Source organism: Protopterus annectens, chromosome 7.part0 (genome assembly GCF_019279795.1).
Source record: "Protopterus annectens isolate FY-2018-M chromosome 7.part0, PAN1.0, whole genome shotgun sequence".
In the NCBI taxonomy this organism is placed as follows: domain Eukaryota; kingdom Metazoa; phylum Chordata; order Ceratodontiformes; family Protopteridae; genus Protopterus; species Protopterus annectens.
In genome coordinates this window covers 1,284,445,875-1,284,471,396 of record NC_056739.1, presented here as the reverse complement: position 1 = coordinate 1,284,471,396, position 25,522 = coordinate 1,284,445,875, and the positions used below count along the sequence as shown (strand labels likewise).

General features: G+C 39.9%; 1 protein-coding gene across 2 annotated transcripts in view; it reads right to left on the bottom strand.

The window, feature by feature from the left end:
• The window catches only part of FRMD4B (FERM domain containing 4B), a 2,055,076-nt gene that overhangs the window by 227,511 nt on the left and 1,802,043 nt on the right, over positions 1–25,522 (bottom strand). For both annotated transcript variants that reach the window (XM_044077901.1, XM_044077900.1), the window contains exons 12-14: positions 24,152–24,228; positions 6,671–6,809; positions 6,051–6,192 (exon numbers count right to left, since the gene is read on the bottom strand). In XM_044077901.1, the coding sequence (XP_043933836.1) occupies positions 6,051–6,192; positions 6,671–6,809; positions 24,152–24,228 (358 nt within the window). The remainder of the gene's footprint in view (positions 1–6,050; positions 6,193–6,670; positions 6,810–24,151; positions 24,229–25,522) is intronic.

The window sequence follows — 25,522 nt, the reverse complement described above, 5'->3', positions numbered from 1 at the left end:
GCTGCGGCTCCATCTTCAAAAAAACGTAGATATTGTAAGACCGCTGTGACTGGAGCCGAATACGGATTTAGCACATTTTCCTTTGACCAAACAGAAAACCTTTTCCATTTGTCCCGATATAGTCTTTTGGTGGATGGTTTATGAGAGGCCAGAATAATGTCATGAACAGGTGAGGTGAGATCATCCTGCCTAGCAACTAATGGAAGTGGAGAAACCAAGCTATCAGCTTGAGACTGGACAGATTTGGGTGACTCAACCCTTGGGGGGGGGGAGAAATCAGGCCTGGAAGAGGGTCCAGAATCCATGGTGAATATAACAGATGAGGCTGAAGGAAGGGGAGCCAAACATGTTGAGGGCAAAAGGGGGCTATGAGGGTCACTTTGCATTTCAACCAAATAGCTTTCTTTATGAATTGTGCAAGCAGAGGAATGTGGGGATAGGCATAAAGAAGTCCTGTAGGCCAATCGTGAATCAGAGCATTCCTCGGGGACTCCCCCTTTGGGGGGAATACAGCAAAATAGCTGTTGCATTTGCTGTTGGATGGGGAGGTGAAAATGCCACAGTAAGGCTGGTCCTAATGGCTGAAAATGTATGCCGCTACTTCGGGATTGAGAGACCACTCATGGGGCAAAAGAATACATCTTCTCAACTTGTCTGCAATCACATTGGAGTTTTCTGGGATATGCGTTGCTATCAGAAAGCGGTTGGAAGTTATCTCCCACTGCCAAATTCTCATGGCTTCACGACACAGGTGTTATGACTTGGTTCCTCCTTGCTTGTTGATATACCAGACTACTGACATATTGTCTGACTGAATTGCAATTGTTCCAGAAATAAGAAGCGTTTGGAATGCTTGCAATATTAACAGCACCGGTCTCAGTTCTAGAATGCTTATATGCAGCTTGGCCTCCAATGTGACCATGGCCTTGGACTGTCTTTCCCTGGAAATGGCACCCCCCCACTCTATCAGGGAAGCATCCGTGGTCATAATGGCCTTGGGCTGAGGAAACTGGAATGGGTGGCTCCAAAGTTCTGTGTCTGGCCTAATCAACCAAAGAAGGTCCTGCTTGCAAGAGTTGGTTATCTGAATCTGAAAACATAGAGGATGATGGTTTGGGAACCACTGAGAGAAAAGAAGCCATTGGAGAATTCGCATATGCAGTTTTGCAAGAGGCACTATTGGTATGGAAGCTGCCATGGATCCTAGGACCTAAAGAACCTCTCTCGCTGAGACTTTGCTTTGACAGAGTATCACCTGGAGCTGAAGCCTCAATCTCTGGAGTCTCTGAGCTGGGAGTGATACCAGACTGGATCGAGTGTCGCAGACTGCTCCGATGAATTCTATCTGTTAGGCCGGAGTAAGGTTGGATTTCTCCCAGTGTACAGTTATCCCCAAAATATCTGTCAGAGAAAGGGTGTATTGCAGGGCTGTTACCAGAAGATGCTTGCTGGGGGCGGTAAGGAACCAATTGTCCAAATATGGAAACACCCGGAATCCTTGCAGCCTCAAGTAGGCTGTAACTACTGCCATACACTTTGCGAACACTCTTGGGGCTGTAGAGATACCGAACGGCAGGGCATGAAACTGGTAATGATTGGCTCCTAGCTGGAAGCAAAGTAAACTCCTGGAGTATTTTTCCATTTTGATATGGTAATCGATCACAACCAATCGCCCTCCCTTAGAAAAGGGAGAATGGACTGAACTGTGACCATCTGGAATTTGGTTTGGGTGACAGACTTGTTCAAACTGCTGAGATCCAGAATGAGTCTCCAGTCCTCTGTCTTTTTTGGCACCAGAAAGAATCTTGAGTAAAATCTGGATCTGCACTGGTCTGGTGGGACTAGCTGGATGATATACCCTTTTTATTTCTGAAGCTGCTTCTTCCCTGTGACTGCGTGGAACATTGGGAAGTTTTGTTGGAAGTTTTGGATAAGTAATGAGGGGAATGGTGTAACCTCTGGTAATGATATTCTGCACCCAACGATCAGTGGTAATAGAGTGCCAGACAGCTTGGTGCAGAGAGAAACACCCCTGACTGCTTCTAGAGGAAAGCAATCGGGCCGCTCTTCAGGAGAGCTGGAAAGGCTGCCCAGAGAAGGAGTCTCTGAGGCCTTGATTACATGGACCCCCTCTGCCTCAATAGGGGCGTCTTCCAGAATTGTTACCCCCTCTGCCCCTGGGGGTATCGTCACCATGTGTGCCATGGAAAGGGCCCTGAGATTTTTTTGTGCCACATCTTCCCACTCCTCTGGTTCCTGAAGAAGGAACTTTGAGGGTTGGAAAAACGTAGACCTACAGCAGACAGGGTCTTACTGTCCTGCTCACACCTGGCCAGAGTATCCTTTACCTTGGAGCCAAACAGAGAAGATGCTTCGATGGGAGCATTTAGAAAGGAAAACTTGAAGGGATCCGCAAGGTCACAAATGTGCATCCAGGCATGACATTTCATAACTATGCCTGAACCTGCAACTCTAGCCACCCCTTCGGTTGCATGTGAAAGCAACCTCATGGACGAGTTGGAGATCAGTTACAGGGTTGTGAGCTGTGAGGCAACTTTGTCCCTTACCTCATCAGACACCTGCCCTGCGAGTGTTCCAGAGAGTTTGCAGATCAAGTCTCTTTGGAGCCTCGTAAAATGTACCAAGTACTTCAGGGACCATATGGCAAAGGTCGCTGATGCAAAGACTCTCTTCCCCAATCTGTCCATGGCCCGGGACTCTCTGTTGGGCAGGTGGACTGTATTCGGCTAGATCATTTTTTGTGATGGCCGCCACCACCATAACATCGACTGGTAAACCTCTGGACCAATGCGAGATTTCCTCAGGTGGAGAAAGTATCTTGTCGGGTCTCCGAGGGATCACCTCAACAGAATCAGGGTTCTTTCAGGTGCGCTGCACCACGAGCTGAACTAGCTCATCTGCAGGTGGGGTCACCCAAGAGGTAGATGGCCGGGCATGGAAAGCCTGCAGGAACACGGACTCCTCAGAAGAAGGATTAGTGGGCTTCCAGTCACCCCTATGTTTCAGCATTTCAAGGATGTCTCCGAAGGAGACATCATCAGGGGGTGGACCATGGGGAACCTTCACCGTCACTGAAATCCGTGTCCTCTGTTGGAGTCTACGTGCTTCCTCTTGCACAATCTCTTCTGTGGGGGCTTCTGAGGAGGACTCAGAAAAGTGGGTACCCTGTACAGGGGGTTCTTGCGGCTTCCCTGCCCGGTATCCCGGGGAGGTAGCCTGTGGCAGCTGTAGCTCAGGGGGAGAAATCTGGGGTTCCGATGTCGGCGGAATCCTTCCAGAAGCAAGCGCCCTCTCCATCGCATGGAAAGCAGGTCCACCCGAAGAGGGATGGCAGCCCAGAATCAAGACGGACAACCTTGGAACCGGGATCACACCCCACTCTGCCGAACCCGCTCTCGAGGATACAGCCTCAAGCAGGATCGGTGCAGACAAAGCTTCTGGCACTGAAGACAGAACCAAAGAAACACTCGGAACTGTGCCATAAACCGAAGAGCATGCAGCCCAGTCACGGGCTTGAGGAAGGACTGGTTCAGCAGGAACCGAGGACCACAGGGACAGTCCCGGAGCCACAGTGAGATCTACTACAGGTACCGAGATTGGGGGGGGGGGGTTCAGAAAAGGATGTCAGAGCAGGAGGCTTTAGAACCAGAATGGTCAAAGGAGGAGAAGAGGATGGAGTCCATGGAGAAGTCAACCCAAGTCCTGCAGGAGGATGGGTCCTGGAAGGCATGGGTATCCCCCCCTGGCTGCCAACAGCTGATCCACAAGACGCACCACATCAAGTTCTGAAAGGCTCCTAGTGGATCTAGTGGATACTCCCAACGGAGAGTCAGATTGATCTAAAAACAAGCTATACACTTGGCCTAGAAACTAGTCTATGGACGGAGAATATCAGGTCTGTGGGGTGGAATCTACTGGCACCGATGTCTCAAGTTTGGAGACAGGAAGCAGTGGGGTCAAATCTATTCTTTTCAGGATGGTAAAAGAGCTCAGTGCTGAAGGGGCACTCGGAGCCGATATGGGAGCTTCAATCGTCATTGCAGGGATAGGCATTGAAGGCATGTATTGTGCTGAAGCGGCACCTAGTGCCGAAGTTGTACTAGGCGACATGAGGTCTATAGTCGATGCCGGAGACAGTATCGGAGCCGAAGCTGGTGCCGATATAGTAATAGTCATAGTACCTGAAGCAGACAAGGTCGGTGCCGACGAGGCAGATTTATGCTCTGAAGAAAGTTTTTGCATTTTAGGTTTCACAGACTTACCCTGGTCACCCGAGGGTGAAGAGGGAACCGAATGGGGCCTTTTCTTATCCTTCCTAGGAGGGGTTGAGACCTCCATTGCAGAAAGGGCCTCTGAAAAGGGTGACTTAAATAGGCCCTTCAGTATTAACTTATTCTTCTGCTCGTTCAGAGTGCGCTGGCTGAAACTTTGACAAATCACACAGGGAGGTTGCACCGAAAGATGGGGCACCCCCAAGCAATAGACACAATCGTTGTGAGAGTCACTATTCGGAAGTTTACCATTACATGAAGTAAAATGCTTGAAACCCGATGTACCCTTCTTATCAGACATCATGAAAAAGTTAAATACAACAATCAAAATCTTCAGAGAAAAATGTAAATTCTACTCTCTCTACCTATCTAAATACACACAGTATCTATCCAAAGAATCAAAAACGCACAACTAGACAGAAAAAGGGAAGGACAGAAGAAATACCAGCGATGGTATTCCAACGAATACCACAAGGGTAAAGAGAGAAGACCGTACCATCAATGGTACTTAAAATATTACCAAACGGGTAGAAGTAGAAGTGAAAAAGGTGTAAATCTAACTGTAAATATAAAGATTAATGGATGTGTCACAAACAACAAAAAAATAGACAAATTTTTCCACGAAATATCAAAAAGTTTCCACTTAGCTGAGAGCTCGGGTGAAACGTGGCTTTATGGCTACGCGGCAAACGAGATCTGAGATAATAGGGAGAAGGGCATTGTGGGTAGAAACTTAGCTCAAAGAGTTTTTGGCTGGCGCGAGCTTGGTATTAGGCCGACTCAGTTCCTAGTGCTCAGAACCGAACCTATCAGTGATAAATGGAAAGAAGATTAACAACATCAGATTGGATGTTTACTTTACTGAATGTTGGTTTTGTTGATGGAGCTAACTAGGTTACTGTGAAGCATGGAAATGTAGGTGCGACTGTTTGTGGATTAAACAGAGTAAGTACTAGGTAAGGAGACAGCTTTAGTGATGTGCATGTTCACGTTATGGGTGATATGTGTGTCCTTTTGTCTAAAGCAGTGGTACTGTGAGGGAAGGGTTTTTTTGGAAGGTAAGGTGCAGGGTTGGGGTTACAGGCAGCGGCAGGGATAGGGTCAGCACACATGAGTAAAATCCTGCAAAGGGATGAGGCTCCCCTATGCCGGCTTACTCATGTGTGCTAACTCAAAGCTCTCTGCCCATACTCATGTGTGCTTATCCTAACCCTCTCCCTGATCCTGTCCCTAACCCCATCCCTGCACCTCACCTTTCAAAAAAGGTACCACTATTCAGACAAATTAAGTTAGATGGTATTGCTGGACTTTTGGGGATTTCCTTGTTTTATTATTTTAGCTATCCATCTATATCTATCTGAGTTTAATAAGGGGTTTGGGTGGCCTGTGTTTATTGTCAGTATTGCAAGTTTAGACATTTTTACTTGTCAATATTAATCCATCCAGCTATCATTCATCCACAACCACTTTTTCCCCTATTTTGCACATAGGGTCAGGGTGTCACTTAAACAGTGCCAATCATGTACAGCCAAGGCATGTGCATACACACACACACACACACACACACACACACACACACACACACACACACACACACACACAAGAAGCATATCTGTCTTGCAGCAAATAATCTGTTCCATTTTTCACGAGGTATTATTCACATTACTGACATATGCAGCAAGTGGAATGGGGCAGAATCAATTACAGTTTAATATTTCATCCTAAGTCTTACAGCAGCAAAGTATAACAACTGCATACCTGAAGAGATCAGGCTTCCATTGCTTGCCATAATAAGTTGGTTTTTGGTCCCTACAGCTGGCAGTATGACAGGCTTTGGTGTTCCCAGCTCAGTTAAATCCATGGCAATATCTCCAAGGCTCCTTGCTGATGGAATTTTTGCCTGCAGGAAGGAAAACAGTTCCCTGGTCAGACTACCTAATGAATTACAAAGAAGTGTAACTAACAGTAACTTACCTCCTCACTTCAAAGCATTTCATTCTCCACAGGCATTAACATCACAGCTGAACTAGTTCATTGCTTAATGGCATTTATGGAGCTGTGCAAGCAGGTGGTACAGTCTATGCAGAACTGTGTGGCATCAAAATAATGAGCAATACAATAAAATACATTTTACATGGTTTTCAGCAAACATTTGCTATTTTACAATATTTGTTTAAGCTATTTATATATATATATATAAAAAAAAGCCTACCTAAAGTACACTTTAAAGTACAATTTCTGTTCCTTGGGCACAGTTCTTACTACTGACCGTGTGACTAAACCAGAAGCAGGAATGAACAAACACAAATCTGAAAAGAAACTGTTCGGAACAGAAAGAACATGCATGTCAAATGTTGGGACACATCCCGTTTACTTACTTTGCTCTGCTTCCTGTCCAAGTAAAACTGATGCTGACTAATTGCCATGAGCCATATGGATTTGATCAAGGAAGGGCTTGCATACCATGTGTGCACAGCCAGCCCACTTGGCCCAAAGGTTCTTCTTGACACAGACACTCTGTGAAGGAAGTAAACAAAATATAAACAAAAAAGCTTACTTCTGAAGATGTTTGTGTGAAACTAGGTGAGTTCAAGCTTTAAGAAAAGGGATTAGAAAGAGCCACGTATGTGTCATTTTCAAAATGTTATTTTTCTGTAGTATAACATCCTGTCATTGCGGTGGTTAACATTTAACAGTTACTTAAAGGGAACAAGATATTAAAAATAACTAATACAAAAAAATACTAACTAAATATATAGTTCAGATGACAAGACCTTTTCATAAATATTTCACTAGATAACTGTAAAAGTAGGATTTCATGTATAAACTTCAGTAAAGTTCCATTACACACTTTAAGTCACTGTATAACAAAGACACAGATAATGAATGGAAGTGTCATTCTCAGTAAATGGAAGCAACTCATATTTTAAAATGTAAAAACAATAAATATTTAAAAGATATTTCCTTAGGATTCAGAAAGACTATCACCATTACAGCTAATTGGCCAAATGGGGACTGCCAACAGTGCAATGGCAATAATCTACAATTCGGACACACTGTAAGGCTGCATCAAGCAATGCCTCATTAACAGCTCATTACCATGTCTCCGAATCAAGCACTGAACTGTCAGACCTGACAAGCACAGTGCTCCCCATACCAGCATACCATGTGTGCACAGCCAGCCCACTTGACCCAAAGGTTCTTCTTGACACAGACACTTTGTGAAGGAAGCAAACAGTAGCACAGGAACCTTCTAATATGCGCACACACATAGAAATACCCATGAGCACTCTCACATACTCCCAGACATTCACACACACACACACACACACACACACACACACACACACACACACACACACACACAGATTCCCCCCATACTCAAATACATACATCCAAGCACAAACGTGTACGCTCACACATCCAGACAGCTGCAAACATGCTCTTACAGACAAATAGACACACAAGTTCAGAAAACCACACACTCATGCAGGTGCATGCACTTTCACACAAAGACGAAAACGCATACACACATGCACATCAGAGATGGCATTGCTGTACACTCCTTCCACACAGCAACTATACAGATATACACAAATATACAAAGACACATACACACAGACAGACACACACACACACACACACACACATATGCAGGCAGTTGCATTCACACCTTTGCAGACGTGTATACATACATACACACATTTTATATAAAGACATGGATATATATATATATATATATATATATATATATATATATATATATATATATGTAGATTATATACATAGATACAAATGCATATATATATATATATATATATACATACATACATACACACACACACACACACACATTTTATATAAAGACATGGATATATATATGTAGATTATATACATAGATACAAATGCATATATGCGGATCTCCTTCAGTAGATTGAACGTACAGATAACCGAAATGCTAATTGTCAAGACGAGAAGACCACAAGTTTAGAATAATGAAATTACACCATACTGAAACTTGTAACAATGAAGCAACTACTGTGCATGTCCAAGAACACACAGACTTTCTGAATACAGATCGTGAAGCAAAGAGAGCAACAGCTGCTCCATTTAAATATTTAATTAAAATTAAAATGCACCGTTTTCAACATTTTCGAATGAGATTACTCTGTAGTGAGGATCGAAAATGTACACTTTTCTCGACTGTAGTGCAACCTCAGAATTGGTATATATAATTTGCATGGGGTTTTGGGGGCACAACCCACTACATGGGGGCAAAGGGGGGGCTTAACCCCTGCAAAAACATTGAAAACAGTATATTTTAATTTTAATCAGGTGTTTAGATGGAGCAGCTGTTGCTCTCTGCTCCGCAATCTCCATTCAGAAAGTCCGAGTGTTCCCAAACTTGCACATTAGCTACTTTGTTCTTACAAGTTTCGATATAGTGTAATTTTATTATTCTAAACGTGTGGTCTTCTCATGTCGATAATTAGCATTTTGGTTATCTATACATTCAATCTACTAAGCTGGTTGCATAAGTGTGCACACCCTTAAACTAATACTTTGTTGAAGCACCCTTTGATTTAATTACAGTATTCAGTCTTCTTAAGTACATACCTGCCATCAATTAAAGAGACTCTGATTAACCCCAAATAAAGTTCAGCTGTCCTAGTAGGATTTTCCTGACATTTACTCAGTTGCCTGCTATACCAAAAGCCATGGTTCACAGAGAGCTTGCAAAGCATCAAAGGGATCTCATTGTTGAAAGGTATCAGTCAGGAGAAGGGTACAAAAAATTTCCACAGCATTGGATATACCATGGAACACAGTGAAGACAGTTATCAAAAAGTGGAGAAAATATGGAACAATAATGACATTGCAAAGAACTGGAAGTCCCTCCAAAATTGATGAAAAGGCAAGATGAAAGCTGGTCAGGGAGGCTGCCAAGAGACCTAGAACACTGAAGGAGCTGTAGGAATTTCTGGCAAGTACTGGTTGTGTACTGCATGTGACAACAATCTCCCATATTCTCCATACGTCTGGACTATGGAGTAGGGTTGCAAGACGGAAGCCTTTTCTTACACAGAAAAACATCCAGGCCCAGCTAAAATTTGCAAAACAATACATCAAGTCTCCCATAAGCACGTGGGAAAATGTGTTATGGTCTGATGAGACCAAGGTTGAACTTTTTGGCCACAATTCCAAAAGGTACGTTTGGCGCAAAAACAACACTTGGCATCACCAAAAGAATACCATCCCCACGGTGAAGCATGGTGGTGGCAGTATCATGCTTTGGGGTTGCTTTTCTTCAGCTGGAACTGGGGCTTTAGTCAAGGTGGAGAGAATTAAGAACAGTTCCAAATGCCAGTCACTTTCGTCTCAAAACCTTCAGGCGTCTGCTAGAAAGCAGAAGATGAAGAGGAATTCAGCTTTCAACATGACAATGACTCCAAGCACAAATCCAAATCAACAAAAGAACGGCTTCACCAGAAGAAAATTAAAGTTTTGGAATGGCCCAGCCAGAGCCCAGACCTAAATCCAACAGCAAATCTGAAATCTGTGGGGTGTCCCGAAGAGGGCTGTGCACAAGATATGCCCTCGCAATCTGACAGATTTGGAGTGCTTTTGCAAGGAAGAGTGGGCAAATATTGCCAATTCAAGATGTGCCATGCTGATAGACTCCTACCCAAGAAGACTAAATGTTGTAATTAAATCAAAAGGTGCTTCAACAAAGCATTAGTTTAAGGCTGTGCACACTTATGCAACCAGCTTATTGTACATTTTTTATTTTTTATATTTTTTCCCCTAACAGATTTGTTTTACACCTAAATAAAAGGTGGGAAAAGTTTTGAAATGATATACACACACACACACACACACACACACACATATATAAAATACATACATAAATACAGTGATGGCTTTGAGAGATCTACCTGTAGCTGTACTACTAACTGCAATCCCTCAGTAGGAGTGATTGGCTGTATACTGTCGATTGATGGCATACACTTTTTTTGCTTCATGCAACCACAACAATATGGTACAACAGATCTCTAAATCCGTCTACCAAGCTGCTCCGGCAGAGGTACCATTTCTGGGGACAGCACATGGCTAATAATCATTAGCTGCACCTACTGAATGCTGCATTTGCATGCAGCTTCTCAAGTGAAATTGTTGTCAGTGCTAAAATCGGTGCCTGTGTATCTCTGTGATGGGATAATGGACTCTGAATTGCTCAAGCTTATCACACTCCCACTATGTGAAAATCTGCCGTGTAAAAATTTCTGCAGTAAGGTATTGGGAATCCCAAGAATTATGTTTTCCAATTTAAACACAAAATCAATGGGATTCAACACTCCTTAGATATTTACTGCAATTAAGGATTCCCCTAATGTACAGGCACTTATTCTGACATGACAGCAGGACCACAAATGATGGGTGAAGCAATAGAACAGTGTTCAGCGTCTCAGATAGCACTGCTGCCTATCCGTTTTTTTTCCCTGACTAACCAGAAATCAGATAGATTGTCCAATAGTTCAGAAAACAGTGGTAGAACTCCAGTATTCTGTTTCAAAAAAAGAAAGACTACTGGAGTTTGCTAAATCAGCAAACTTACTATGCTTTTTAACAGAAAACCATAGTAAATCAGCAGAAAGAAGTCATTACAAATGGGAAAAATAGGGTGTTCTCTTCATCTGATGTGACGATGATGTCATGAAATAGGTGGAAAGTGGGTTGGGAGAGGGGAGGAGATGGGCGGGGTTACTGGAGGTGTGATGGGTGTGGTCTTGGTCTGGTTTTAGCCACAAGGAAAGGTGGCAGCCCTCGTCTCAGGAAAAAAAAAAAACATCTGCTGGGCTGTTCCCAAAGGAACTGCATTAGATGTCCCAGTACAGGTTCTGTATTGTGCAACTACATCGAATTCATAAGCTCTGACTTGCAATGCCTATAGAAAGTCGTGGCTCGTTGTCATAAAGCAATGAATGCTATAAGCCCTTTGTCAGATTAAGCTTTGACAGGTCTCGGGCAGAATTTATCAAGGGGTACAAACATTAATGAAAACAATCATCACTCACTACCATTACTTCCACAATCGATCTGGATGTGAGCCCCACATCCCTATATACTAGAAGATTATTATGGGGTGATCTTCTGGAAATGGGAGAACTAGACTGATGTGGGTGCACAACCCTGGGGCATGTTGCAGCAAGATTAACTTAAGCCACCACTGTAAAAATAAGAAAGAATACAACAGATTAAACTAGGTCTGCAGAGAGGTGGTTACGAAAAGACTGGACAGTCCAAAGAGTATTTTATAGGGTATTACCTGCCACGTATTGTAGTCTCCCATTTCTGCAGTCTTTCAATAAGACATCAAACAGACACTAAGTGCTGCTCTTCTAATAACTCCACAGTTTCACTTTGCACTCGGAGTGGGCCCATGGTAGCTAACAGTGCCAATCAATATAGCAAATACACTAGTACCTGCCATGTGCGCCAGCCAGACAGCAACCAGTGCTGCTTCTGATGCCCTCTCAGTTCTGTATAAACAAGGAAGAGCAAGCAGAAAGAAAATTATGACTCTGTATGTTTCTAGTCTTAAAGTACAAGAAAAAGATGGTAGACAGAAAAATAACAAATGAACTGAAATGCTTAGCAGTCCATGCTTTGGCAAATATAAATCCATTCAGCCATAACTCGCTTTTTGCTGATAGGATTGGGTGCTGAAAACTTCTCCTGTGTAATTAAAAATGTCAAGAGCACAGATGCATAAAAAGATTATCTTTGCACATCAAGATGCAAGATGACAGCATAAGCTTTGCAGCCCAGAAATATTCAGAGCTGCATTCATGCAGTGTAACTGCTGGCTGACATCCAGACAGTCTAGTCACATTTTCTTGCAACTCTCAATTAGGGATTAAAATGGTTTGAGAAAGGAAACTACAATAATTACTGACAGTCACATGCAAGTCAATGTTTCCTAAGAGGAAAGAGACAAAAACAATGCTCAACAAAATAACCAACGAATTGTAAAAATCAAGACACGCTGTTTATAAACAGTGGTGGTTACTCATATGGAAAGGTCTGGCCAGATGTCAATACTTCAAAATAAGATTACTGACAGTCAAATAGTTTAAGTTTATAGCTTTCACATCTCTTCAGAGTTGTTTTGAAGCCCACTACCTAGTTTTTTTAGAAATAGTAGCTAAAACACAAGAGGGAAGATATCCCTTGCTCGCATGGACAAGCTACTTGACTGTAGTGGTTCTCTGCAGGTCAGCAGTGATATAAACCACACATAGTATGGTGACCTATATTTCATTATCTGACAGTCTTGGAAAATAAATGGCAGCACCTGGTGGCAGCTTCCACCCTCCCAAGCTCCTTGTGTAGGAACAGAAGTGTTAAATGAAAATATAAAAGCATGTCACGTGACAAAGCAAACAGCTGTTCTTCTCAGTTCAGAAGACCATTTTATTTGCAGTTTTTAAAGCTCTGAACTGCTGCTATACCAATTAAGAACAACAAATGTGAAATAAAAAAAATTGTGGGCAACTTGTGATCAAGCATTTTCAAACAATTTCACTTAATTCTGGTGTAAGTTTATTATAAGTTGCTGGAATGGGCTAATAAAGCTATCCTTCTAAAGGTACAAACCTATACAGAGAAACACCCAGGAGAACTGTCATCTAGAAACGCCATAACCTAAATCCTTTACCTATGAAGAGATATCACTCTTACAGCTTCTTCTGCAGTACAGCAGCTGTCTGGGTAGCTAATGTGACTCAGCAATGTAAAACACAATGTAGTGAGACACCTCCAATGTGAAACACAATGTAGTGAGACACCTCCAGTGTGAAACACAATGTAGTGAGACACCTCCAATGTGAAACAAAATGTAGTGAGACACCTCCACTGTGAAAAACAGTGCAGTGAGACACCTCCACTGTGAAAAACAGTGCAGTGAGACACCTCCAGTGTGAAACACCATGTAGTGAGACACCTCCGATGTGAAAAACAATGTAGTGAGACACCTCAGATGTGAAAAACAATGCAGTGAGACACCTCCAATGTGAAAAACAATGTAGTGAGACACCTCCAATGTGAAACACAATGTAGTGAGAAACTTCCAATGTGAAAAACAATGTAGTGAGACACCTCCAATGGACAAAGGAGGCAGGCTGACAGCTCCTGATCATTTCTTTAGGGATTTAGGTCTTGAAGGGTTAAGAAGAAAGCCATCACTGAGATCACCAAGGAGTCTAGGCAGTAACGTAAAGGACTGTGAAATGCAAAACAGTCTGCATCAAAGTGAAATGTACCGCTTGATAGTAATCTGCTGATATGTGCAATACTTGTCATCTACAGACATATGAAAGAACATTTACTTTAGTGTTCTTTAGACTTTGGTTGGGAAGAAGCAGCACAATTTGGAGAAAGGGACAGATGACTGAAGACAGTTGATGACTCTGTTCATTAAACTGGTATAACGCAGTATATTTTTCTCCGACAGTTCCACATTACAAAACAAAGACAATGTTCGCAGTCTACAAAGACAATGTTCGCAGTCTAACTAAAGAAGAGGTGGCAAACACAATAATGAAGCTAACAAAGTAAATGGATTGCTGCGTGTGTGTGTGTGTGTGTGTGTGTGTGTGTGTGTGTGTGTGTGTGTGTGCGCACTGAAAGAGAAAGCTCCCAAAAATGACCAGCAAATAGTAACATACAACTCCGACTCTTACCAGTGACATCTTCTCGTAAGAAAACAGATTCACGATCACTGGCAGATCCATGATTTGTGATTCAGCAATCAGCATGGTTTGCAGGTTCATTACGAGCATCAAAGGCAAGTTCTATGATCTTAAAAACCAGGAAGCAAATGAAAAGCAAACTAATTCAGTAAGCCTCCAGGGAAGAAAGAGTCCACACCGACAATAAACCACATCCTTTAATGCAACACTGATAAACACAAAGCGCGTTTCTTCCCAACAAATTGTGAGACTTCTTCAAGTAAAAGACTACATTAATTAAAGTATATATATATATATATATATATATATATATATATATATATATACTCTCATCCATCATCATACCACCATCAACAAATGAATGAAGGCTACCAAATTACCTAATTAAAGCCCTCCTCTTCCATTATGAGACATTAAAACTTCTATAAATATTGCAGACTGTTGGAATAATGTAAAATAAAAAAATTAATTAAATAAACTAAAATACTGTCTTCACATTAATATCAAGACACATTCAAATCTGTGTATAAAAATATATATATATATATATCTATGCAAAATAGTGTAAAAAACGCATTCAAAAAGTGCAATCAAGTATATAAAAATATATATATATATTACAAATATATACATGTACTAAACCTGGGTAAGCACACATTAGAATTAATAATAATAATCAGTAAACCCATACTGTATGTTACCCAAAAGGTTACTACCTCAATAAGTTTTTCAATTTTAATATACATGCGACAGAATAAACTTAATTAAATCCAGGAAATTGGCAAGCTTTTGTTCGTAGTTGCCAAATCAATTCCAATCTAATTCCAGCACTAAATTCTGGAAACAGAAATGGTATAGGTAAATGTAATATGTGCCACTACTGTCCGTATATGACAACAAGACCATTTGTGAACATCAGGGGTACAGAATATAAGATTAAATACAAAACTGAATTGTCAGTCCAGGGCTGTAGTTTATGTGGCTCAATGCCAGCAATGTCCAGTATTCTACATAGGGAAGACTGATAGGAAGTTTATTTATTTTATTTATTTTATTTTACATTTGTTAACCGGGCTAGTCCAACTGGATACATGTCCATTTTCAGTGGAGGCCCGAGGAGAAAAGCTCCGAGTTTTCAAAACATTTAATGTTACAAGTAATTTAAAAATAATAATACAAAAATGTATAGCAAAATGTTACAAGAACAAGATTTGTTCATAGTAAAAAAAAATGATTTCACAATTTTTTTCCCACAAGAAAGCAATAAGTAAGTAAATCAAGAAAAGATGGGGATATAAGGTTACTCAGGACTTCTACAGGATAAGACAGGAATTGGAAAACAGGATTGGTGGTTAGATGGGATGAGTAGAGCTGGAGAGAGTAGAATGGTCAGAGAGAAATAATGATATAAGGATAAACTTTAAGAGAAAAAAAATTGAGGGAGACATGGTAGAGCAGAGGAGAAGGAAATGAAAAAGCAGATTAATCAGGGTTATTGCAAGAGCATAACCAGTGTTTGGAGAGGAAATGTTTAAGGTTAGTTTTGAATAATGGGAGAGATGAAAGAGCTGTTAGGTCATTTGGTAGGAGGTTCCATATTTTACCAACAAAGTTAGAGAAAAGAGAGTCTCCTGCAGAATTTTTAGATAAAGAAGTTTGCATCTGCATTTTTTTAGTTGAGTAACTTTTCAGGTTATGGTATGGTGTTATGAGGGTAGAGAGAGTTGGGGTATTGTTAGGTTGATAAAGGACTTTATGGGCAATAATAAGTTGGTTAAATTGTAGTAGGTGAGGTAATTCAAGCCAGCCTAGTTGTTTTAGGTTTTGACAGTGATGAGTCCTATAAGGTGAGTTAGTGGCAAATCTGGCAATGCTATTATAAGATTTAGCTAGTTTGTTATGATTATATTGGGACAGGTTAGTGTAGATGGGGGAGGCATATAATAGGGTAGAGAGTAAGTGAGTTCTGGCTATTGTAGATCTGGCTAGTGGTGATAGAAATTGTTTAATTCTATATAGAGATCCAAGTTTTTTGTTGGTAGATTTTATTATAGTGTTAATGTGAGTGTTAAATTTAAGTTGATTATCTATTGTGATTCATAGGAGTTTGGTGGTGGTGTCAGGAGAAATTATAGTACCATTGTTGGATTGAAGTGTAAAATGAAGAGGGGGAGATGTGTGTGAGGGGGTAAACAGCAATAATTTGGTTTTTTTTGGGTTGAGGAGAAGACAATGGTTAGAGAACCATTTTTCTATTGTGGTGAAGGATTTTTGTGTGAGAGAATGTAGGTCAGTTTGGGATTTTGCTGAGCAAATAATTGTGGAGTCGTCGGCGTATTGAATGCAGGTAGAGAAGGGGATAGAGAGATGAAGGTCATTGATGAAAATGGAGAATAACAGTGGGCCTAAGATAGAGCCCTGTGGGACACCTAGGGAAGTGGGTAGAAGTTCAGAAAGATGATTCTGCCAGAGAACTGCTTGTTTACGATTATCCAGGTAGGATGTGAACCAGTTCAAGGCGGGTTTATCAAGTGATAGGGACTTTAGAAGGTGGAGTAGAAGTTTATGGTTGACCATATCAAAGGCTTTAGAAAGATCTACAAAGAGTGCTGATGACAGGAAATTATTGTTTAGATTTGTGTTGATACAGTTGGTAAAAGAAAGTAGGGCTGTGGTAGTACTGTGGTAAGGACGAAAGCCATGTTGACAGTCCGCTAAGAGATTGTGGTGGAGTAGGTGGGTAATTAGTTGTTTGTGGATACATTTCTCCATTATTTTAGCAAGAGGAGACAGAAGAGCTATGGGACGGTAGTTTGAGTATTCAGTAGAGTCGCCACCTTTGTGAAGGGGAATGATATGTGAGATTTTCCAGATTGATGGAATAGTGCATTCCTTAATAGTTCTGTTAATCAATATAGAGATTGGGTAGGCAATGGCTGAGGCTCCTAGTTGTAGGAATTCCCCTGGTAATTTGTCAGCTGAGGGGGTAGAAGGCTTAAGTTTTTGAAGTAAGGAGGAGATGAAGGAGGTGGGTATTGGTTCTAGGTGGAAAGGAGGGGGGGTGGGGCTTGTAGTGGACAGGTTGGCAGTGTCAGGATATTGTTGATTTGCTAAGTTTTGTACAGCTGTGGTAAAGAAGGTATTAAACGCATTTGCTGTTTTTGTAGGGTCATCAGAGTTGCTGCCAAGTGGAGTTGGTGTTACAACTTTACCTGGGGATATTAGTCTGTTAATAGAGGTCCAGAACTTCTGTGGTTTTTGGAGGGAAGATTGTTGAAGTTGGATGTAAAAGTTTTTTTTTATCCTGTATTATTGCTTTTTTAGTCATATTTCGTTGTTGTCTAAAATTTTGCTGATCAGTTATGAGTTTAGTGGTACGCCATTTGGTCCAGGATTTGTTCCTGGAGAGGATTAGCTTTTTGGTCTCACTTGTGAGCCATACTGCTGGTTTGTTTTTCACTCTTATGGTACGAATTGGGGCATGATGATCTAGGATTGTTAGGAAAGTCTTATTGAAGTAGGATACTGCTTCATTTATTGGAAGGGACTTAAGGGGTTCCCATTTGCAGTGTTCAGGGAAATAGTTTATGAACACCTCTATCAAATAAGGAAGGGCAGGTTGGAAAATGCTTTGGCTAGGCATATACAGGAACAGATGGACCACACATAAGTTTAAGGTAATAGACAGCATCATACCTGATGGAAGAGGAGGTCCAGAATCTTTGTATTTGGAATTAATTTGGCAACTACGACTGAAAGCTTGCCAATTTCCTGGACTGAATGAAGTTTATTCTATCACATGTATATTAAAATTGAAAACTTATTGAGGTAGTAACCTTTTGGGTAAACATACAGTATGGGTTTACTGATTATTATTATTATTAATTTTAATGTGTGCTTACCCAGGTTTAGTACATTTATATATCTGTAATACATATATATATATATATATATATATATATATATATATATATATATATATATATATATACATATATACATATATATATATATATATATATATATATATACACACACACACACACACATTTTTATACTCGATTGCACTTTTTGAATGCATTTTTACACTTTTTTGCATACATATATATATATATATTTATATATTTTTATAAACAGATTTGAATGTGTCTTAATATTAATGCGAAGACAGTATTTTAGTTTATTTAATTACATTTTTTATTTTATATTATTCTAACAGTCTGCAATATTTATAGAAGTTTTAATGTCTCATAATGGAAGAGGAGGGCTTTAATTAGGTAACTGGGTAATTTGGTATCAGTGTTGCATTAAAGGACATGGTTTATTGTCGGTGTGGACTCTTTCTTCCCTGGAGGCTTACTGGATAAGTTTTACGATCTTACCGTAAGCACTTTTATCTTCACAGCAAAGTTTATCACTGTTACAGATATTAACTATTGGTCCTTTCCCATTTTTGGCATCACAAGTATCAGAAACAGCCTGAATTGGCATTATAAAATGCAAACACACCAAATTTGGATGCCAGAAATAGAATGCATCAAAACTCAAAGACTGTTCACATGTCACAATCAAGAAATAATCCATTACAAATCTGCACAAATCACTCTGCCACTCCTATATTTAAGCCTAACTTTATTGTAGTAGGGCCCTTCAATTTGTTTTATGCATCCAAAGATACAAAAACACTTAAATCACTATTTTCATACAGTTTAAACTACCCCAACATTAACCTCCACCCCAGCTGTAAATGCTGTGAATCATTTCAGTTTACTTATTTAATTACATTTTATTAACTGGGGTTAGACCCACAAGGCTTTTCAGCAGAGATACTAGATGGTATTCCTACTGACTGGGGGATATTTGTACAGACACTGGAGAAATTCCTTTACTCTTTTTTTTTTTTTTTTTGACAAGTGACATGAAACCAGTTCAGGTAGATGGGAACATGGTTTAACATGTCAGGACAGCAATACTTCCCTTATGGTAAACTACAGTATCACTACTGAAGCATGAATCCAAGCACCTGGTGTGGGAATAACAACCACAGCAAGTTAATATACATGTTATACTGTTTCTATGGTGTTTCTAGTTAACCTGACTGTTTAAAGTATAAATGTAAGTCACTCTGACCATAAAGAATGCATTATAACAGTGCCTGGCATAACAAATCATATGCTATTACAAAGCACTTCTCAATGAAAAATAAAATATATCCAGCCTCAATAACGTACCAATAATATATGTCTTGTTACACAGTTTTAAGTTTTGTTTTTTTTTTAAACAGAAGACATTCTTAAAATTCAAAACAATATTTGGCATGTATGGTATTCAAGGCCTGCATAGGTGAGTTACAATATTTTCAGAGAAAGACAGTGACTGGAACCCCAGCCCTTGTAATAATCCTACTGTAGCTTCATAAATGAATGTTAATACTGAATTTATGGTCACAGTTGAAGCCCTACCCTGAAGTGTTTAGTTTGTGGAACTTTAGCTGTGAGAAGACATCTATTACATTTGTAGCAAGCAATATGCTACAGTCTCAAGGCAGAACAGATTTTTTTTTTTGCGTCCTCAGGTTTCAGAAGACTTTTTTTTTTTGCTTTCTTAACTTACAGTTGAGAGGGCAGCAGTTATTGCCAGATAACATAATTACAATTCTGCTTAGGGTAACAATCTTTTCATCTACATGACTATTTTTCTCTCTTACCAACAGGTGCAGTTTCCTATGGCTCCAACATGGAAACACACCTGAGAGTGTATATATATATATATCCAGTTATCCTTCAAAGCTCTGGACTGTTCTACAAAACTTTGTGCTCCAGGACTCAGTCAAAAATCATTTATCAGTATCCAAGTAACCCCCTCACACACACAAGAAGGAAAGCATCAAGCCACTGCTGAGTCACTTTACCACTGTCAGAACTTTAAGTATGGGGCTAACTCTGCTTTGATCAGTGGCACCAACAGGCAGTAGGGGAATCCCTAGGCCACAAGTATATCTTTATTTTCATCAGTGGGGTCATCTACTTCTACTACCTAGGGCAAATTTACTGAGAAGATTACTTACCCTTAGGGCATTTACAGGCTGCCTCTGTCTACTTACCCTCAGCGAAAGTTCCACAAGCTTCCCCTTTACAGTGAGGCTCAACAAAACCTTTAGCAGACAGTGAAATGGCATATCAGGGGACTGAACTATCTCAGCAAAAAAGGGTCTACCAAGTGGTACTGCAGCAGAAGGTTCAGGTTTGTAGACTAAGCATCACAGTTTCATGATTATCTGAGAATGTGTAAGCAGCATCATGTAAATTAGTAGTCTTAAGGGGCAGTTTACTCATCAGCACATGTAATGTAACATTACAGCTAAAGCCAGAGCAGAGCAGATGGTACTGGTGCCAGAGTACAACTACAGTAGTGATTCCACTGCAGCCCCCAGGCATGAGTGCCAGAGTACGATTACAGTAGTGTTCCCACTGCAGCCCCCAGGCATGAGTGCCAGAGTATGACTACAATAGCGTTCCCACTCCAGCTCCCAGGCACGAGTGCCAGAGTACTCCCACTGCAGCCCCCAGGCATGAGTGCCAGAAGTACAATTACAGTAATGTTCCCACTGCAATCCGCAGGCATGAGGAGGCTACAGTTACTGGCTTTCCTCCAGGCCTTTTGAGCACGTTTCAATTGTTTATATTACAAAATGAAATGAAACATTCAGCTACTCTGTAAGGACCGCCACAAATGTAACTTCAAATGTTGCAAATTAAATGAGTTAAACAAGTAAGACAGTCAATGTAAGACTTTTGCTTCCATAAACAACCCTACTCAGAAATGCACATACACACAAAGACACACATATACAATATATATAAAAATAACTAATGGTATCAGGATATGCACCCACACACACACACACACACACACACACACACACACACACACACACACACACACACTACACTGTCAGTACAGGCAGTGCCACAACTTGGATTCCCTCCTCACCTAACCAAGGAATACTTTACATCACAGTGTGACAAAAATGGCATTCCTATATATGAATGAGAATACACAGAAAATGAATATTTCTAGAAATATTCTTGTTCCTGCTGCAAAAAGCAGTCTGCAAGTCCTCATTCCCTTACCCATTCTTTCTACAATACTTTACAGCAAGCAAATGTCATCCATTTTAACAGTTGCCCAGAATTATCTTATTAAATGCAACTGCTGTGTGAAAAATGCTTTGCAGACATAGTCATATGAAATGCAAAGGCATGCAATCTCCATTAAAAATGCTGATGCCGCAAAGGATTTCAACAGTAAGCATGCAAGAATATATAAATTGGATGTTCTTATATCTGTTCTGCAGCAAATAATTATTAGAAATCATAACTGTATTAAGGCTTGCCTCCTAAGGATTTGAACACATAATATGTTCACGAAGACAAAAAAAAAAAATGAAAACCAAACCATTCTAACTTGTCTCAATTATATTAGAGTAATTAACTACCAGAGACCCTCTGCCCAACATGTGCCATTTAGGTTTCACTCAAAAAGATTTCCTAGGGTCTACAAATATTTTCCTATTTGGGAAGTTAGAGGTACAGCCTTAACACCTCCCCTCCCCTCATAATTGGTTGGTGTCCATGTCTTCAAATGGGTTATGCAGTACAGGTGTGTGTCCGTGGATCTACTTCAAAATATCTAAAACCTATAACATCTAATTTCATAACACTAAGACTAGAACATCTAAAACCCAAAACATCTAAAACCCATAACATTAAATTTCATAACATCGAAAATGTGCATCAGAACATCAAACACTACAAATCACAAGAAAATAACATCCCCTCCACATATAATGATGCCAAACACACTTTTTACTACGTTTCTGCAGGGGGCAACCCCCCATGAGGCCCCCCCACCCCACCCCCATAAATTAAATATACCAACTCCAAGATCGCACTACAGTGGGAAAAAGTTAATTTCCTAACCCCACTGTATCAAGCCCCCCCCCTGCAGAAATTTTGTAAAAAGTGTGTTTAGTAGTTTGGTGTCATTATACATGGAGGGGATGTTATTTTCATGGGATTTGCACTGTTAGATGTTATGAAATTCAATGTTATGGGTTTTAGATGTTTTGGGTTTTAGATGTTCTGGTTTCAAGGTTATGAAATTAGATGTTATGGGTTTTATTTTTTTTGAAGGGACCCGTGTCCATATATGGGTTGTACTGCACAGGTGCACATCTTACTTGGAGGCCACTTCCCCCTGGATTTCTGCATAATGTTCCTTTTTTAACCAGATCCTTTTCTTAAGCAATGATGTTCAGTGACATCTGTGAATACACACACACACACACACACACACACACACACACACACACACACACACACACACACACACACACATTTTATCTCACAAAATTCCTATCACAGACCACCTACTCTGCAAACAATATTGCAACCTACAACTGTTTTCAGTAGTCAACAGATAACCAGCAGTTTAACCCTTGCCATTAAATACTGAATGAGAGCTGTATGTCTGAATGTTTAGTTATTCTGATTACTTCTAACCATCAGGAAAGTTGGGGTTTCTCTGAATCTGTATCATCACTGACAAAAGGACACAATGCCACCTCACAAACAGTCCAGAACTCCCCTGTATATCGCTTGGAAAAATGACACTGTAAATTTAAGTTACACAGTGGTTCAATGTTCTCAACTATTAAAATGACACTGTAAATTTAAGTTACACAGTGGTTCAATGTTCTCAACTATTAAACATAAACCTAAGTAAAACTTCAGCATTTTATGTTCACCCTTATCCCTCATCGTAAATTGTATGCACTATCCACATTTTAAATATTGCCTGTTACAATAACATTTTCCTTTCACAATCTTTTCCTTTTTAAATGACGGTACTTTAGGACTTCTAGGATAAGTACCTGTTGTTCTAGACACATTTCCAGTACTGGCAGCATTTATTCTAGGCAAATTATCTAAAATTAATTTCTGAAAGCATTAACAATGGATCATATAATGCCAATTTTAATGGGTGGAATGTGTTAACAAAACGCGGTGGTGGTGCTGCAGTAGCGTTGTCGCCTCACAGTAAGATGCTGTCTGGTTCGATTCTCAGCTAGAGCGTCTTCTGCGTAGAGATATGCATGAATGGGCATGCCTTCGTTGAAGGTTGTGTGTCAGGGCTGGTAACTTGACATGTAAAAATCAACTACCAATCATTAGCAGACTGGAGTTCCGCTGTGGTGACCCCTAACCAGGAAAAGCCGAAAGACACAAACAAATGTGTTAACAAAACAGTATGCAGCTCTGGGCCATCAGTGAGCATGAATATCTATAAACATGCGCAGACCATCTGTGTTGGTCAAAAACGAGTACTGAGATCTTGGAAGCTAAATTTGCATCTGAACTAATAAATAAAAGCACATAATTAGTGTATACATTTCAAAGTTCTGGCCATTTGGACAAGCTGTGGCCAATGAACTAAATGCAACCTCTTTAAAATGAAAACAAAACAAAAATCTCATTTAATATTCAACTTAATATACCCTATCCCTAGATTTTCCCCTTGCTAACTAGGATATATCAGCTCATTAAGCAGAATGTTAAGGTCTGGAAAATGTGCAAAATGCAAAGCAAAATCTGCACCTCAAGCAACAACTTTTAACAAGCTTTTCTGGTACTTGGCAATGAAACTGGTTTAAAAACAAACGGACATTTTACTAAATTATTAAACATAAAAATCCTGTTGATTTTTTTTTTCAGCGACATATTTTGATACTTCTTTGCTGAAAAGATTATTCTAATTTGCATGACACAAGTGAACAATAATTGCAAATGTTTTGTGACTGATCCTGTCTGTAGAAATACTCCAGAGTCAATGTCAACACCTGGTTGGTGATTAACTAGCTCTCACTCTCTGCTGGCACTATAAACATCCAATAAGAAAACAATGTTTGTTTCAAAAGCATGGTATTCCTGGCTAATCTTTCATTAGAAAAATAATTCAAAATTGTATTCATTCAAAGTAAATAGGGGACAAAAATGAGATAACAACCAACCTATCATCTTTGGATGACTAAAACAGAAAGCCTACCTGCGGGGGTCATTGACTTCAACAGCAAACTTCTTCTCACGGAAATATAAATTCTCTAACTGCTTCCACTGGTAAAACTGTGAGAAATAAAGGAAGGCATGATATGGTCAAAGGCAGAAAGCAGTTACTTCTTCAAAGTTTGCAACAAAGTCCAATTTCAGCAATAATGTAGCACTTGCTGCTTTTATGCAACTCACCATAATGAAAAAGTACAGATGTGCTACTACTGGAGACAACAAATAAACAAAACAGAAACATCATGCAACTAATGTTTTGTTTAAAAATACCTCGCCTACTTCATATTTCAGTACATACTGTTTACAAAGGTCTAAAACATCTTGTATCAATAACAAATCAAACACAAATTAATGCGTGCATTGGTGTAATCGCTTATTTTGATAGTGTTCTTTGCCTTCTCATTCTAACTCTTGATAACTCTTTGAAACACTACCCTAACATACATTTACAACTCCTCGCTCCAGTTAGAAGCATGACTCTTGCACAATGCACAGCCCATGAGAGTGACTGACTGCCTCTGCTCTATGCCATCTTTGGACCAAAAGCACTATCAGTGAAAAATATGTAATGTCTGTAAGTTGAAGGTTATGCAGAACTGGAGAGCTATTGCTGGGTAGCTTCTGTACATCAACAGCAGTATTGGGCATATTCTCAGTTAACAAAGCTTATGAAACGTCTTTGCTAAACTGAGAAATAGAAGCACACCAACGGTGCACAGAACAATCATCCATTACTCACCCTGTTGTCTTACAGGGTGCGTTCTCCAACCACTAAAAGATGCTCCTGAGTTTCTCCTGAAATAAATACTTTCTGCAGGGAATTAAGCAAAGCTCCCAGATTTTTAAGAATACACACCTCAGTTTGTACACTGTGTCTTCTGAAGAGCACATATTTATTTAAACAAGAGACTGTCCGTTAGTTCTTTTAATGTTTCAACACACCCATGCAGGAAATGCATCAATATAAAAGGAAGAAGGAACCTTATATCTAAAGTACATTAATATTTCAACTATTTTCATTTACTATGTAATACATAAATTGTATTAACCTTTATCATGCAAGCATTGAAATACTGAATATTTGTCGCACATGTCTACTGTAGCTAGTATTTCTGCAAAAACAAAACAACAACAAACATTGTTGGGGAAGGAGTGGAAATTCACTCTAGGAAAAATAAATACTACCTTACAAATTATTTTTCTCAGCTGTATTGGTGACACTAGCCATCTAAACCAAAGCTACTGAAAATATGCAGACATAGTCCACACTGAACAAAAAATATATGAATTATAAAACCGGACACACAAATTCACTTTTGCAATGATTCTTCAAGTTTCCACTGTATACAGTTTA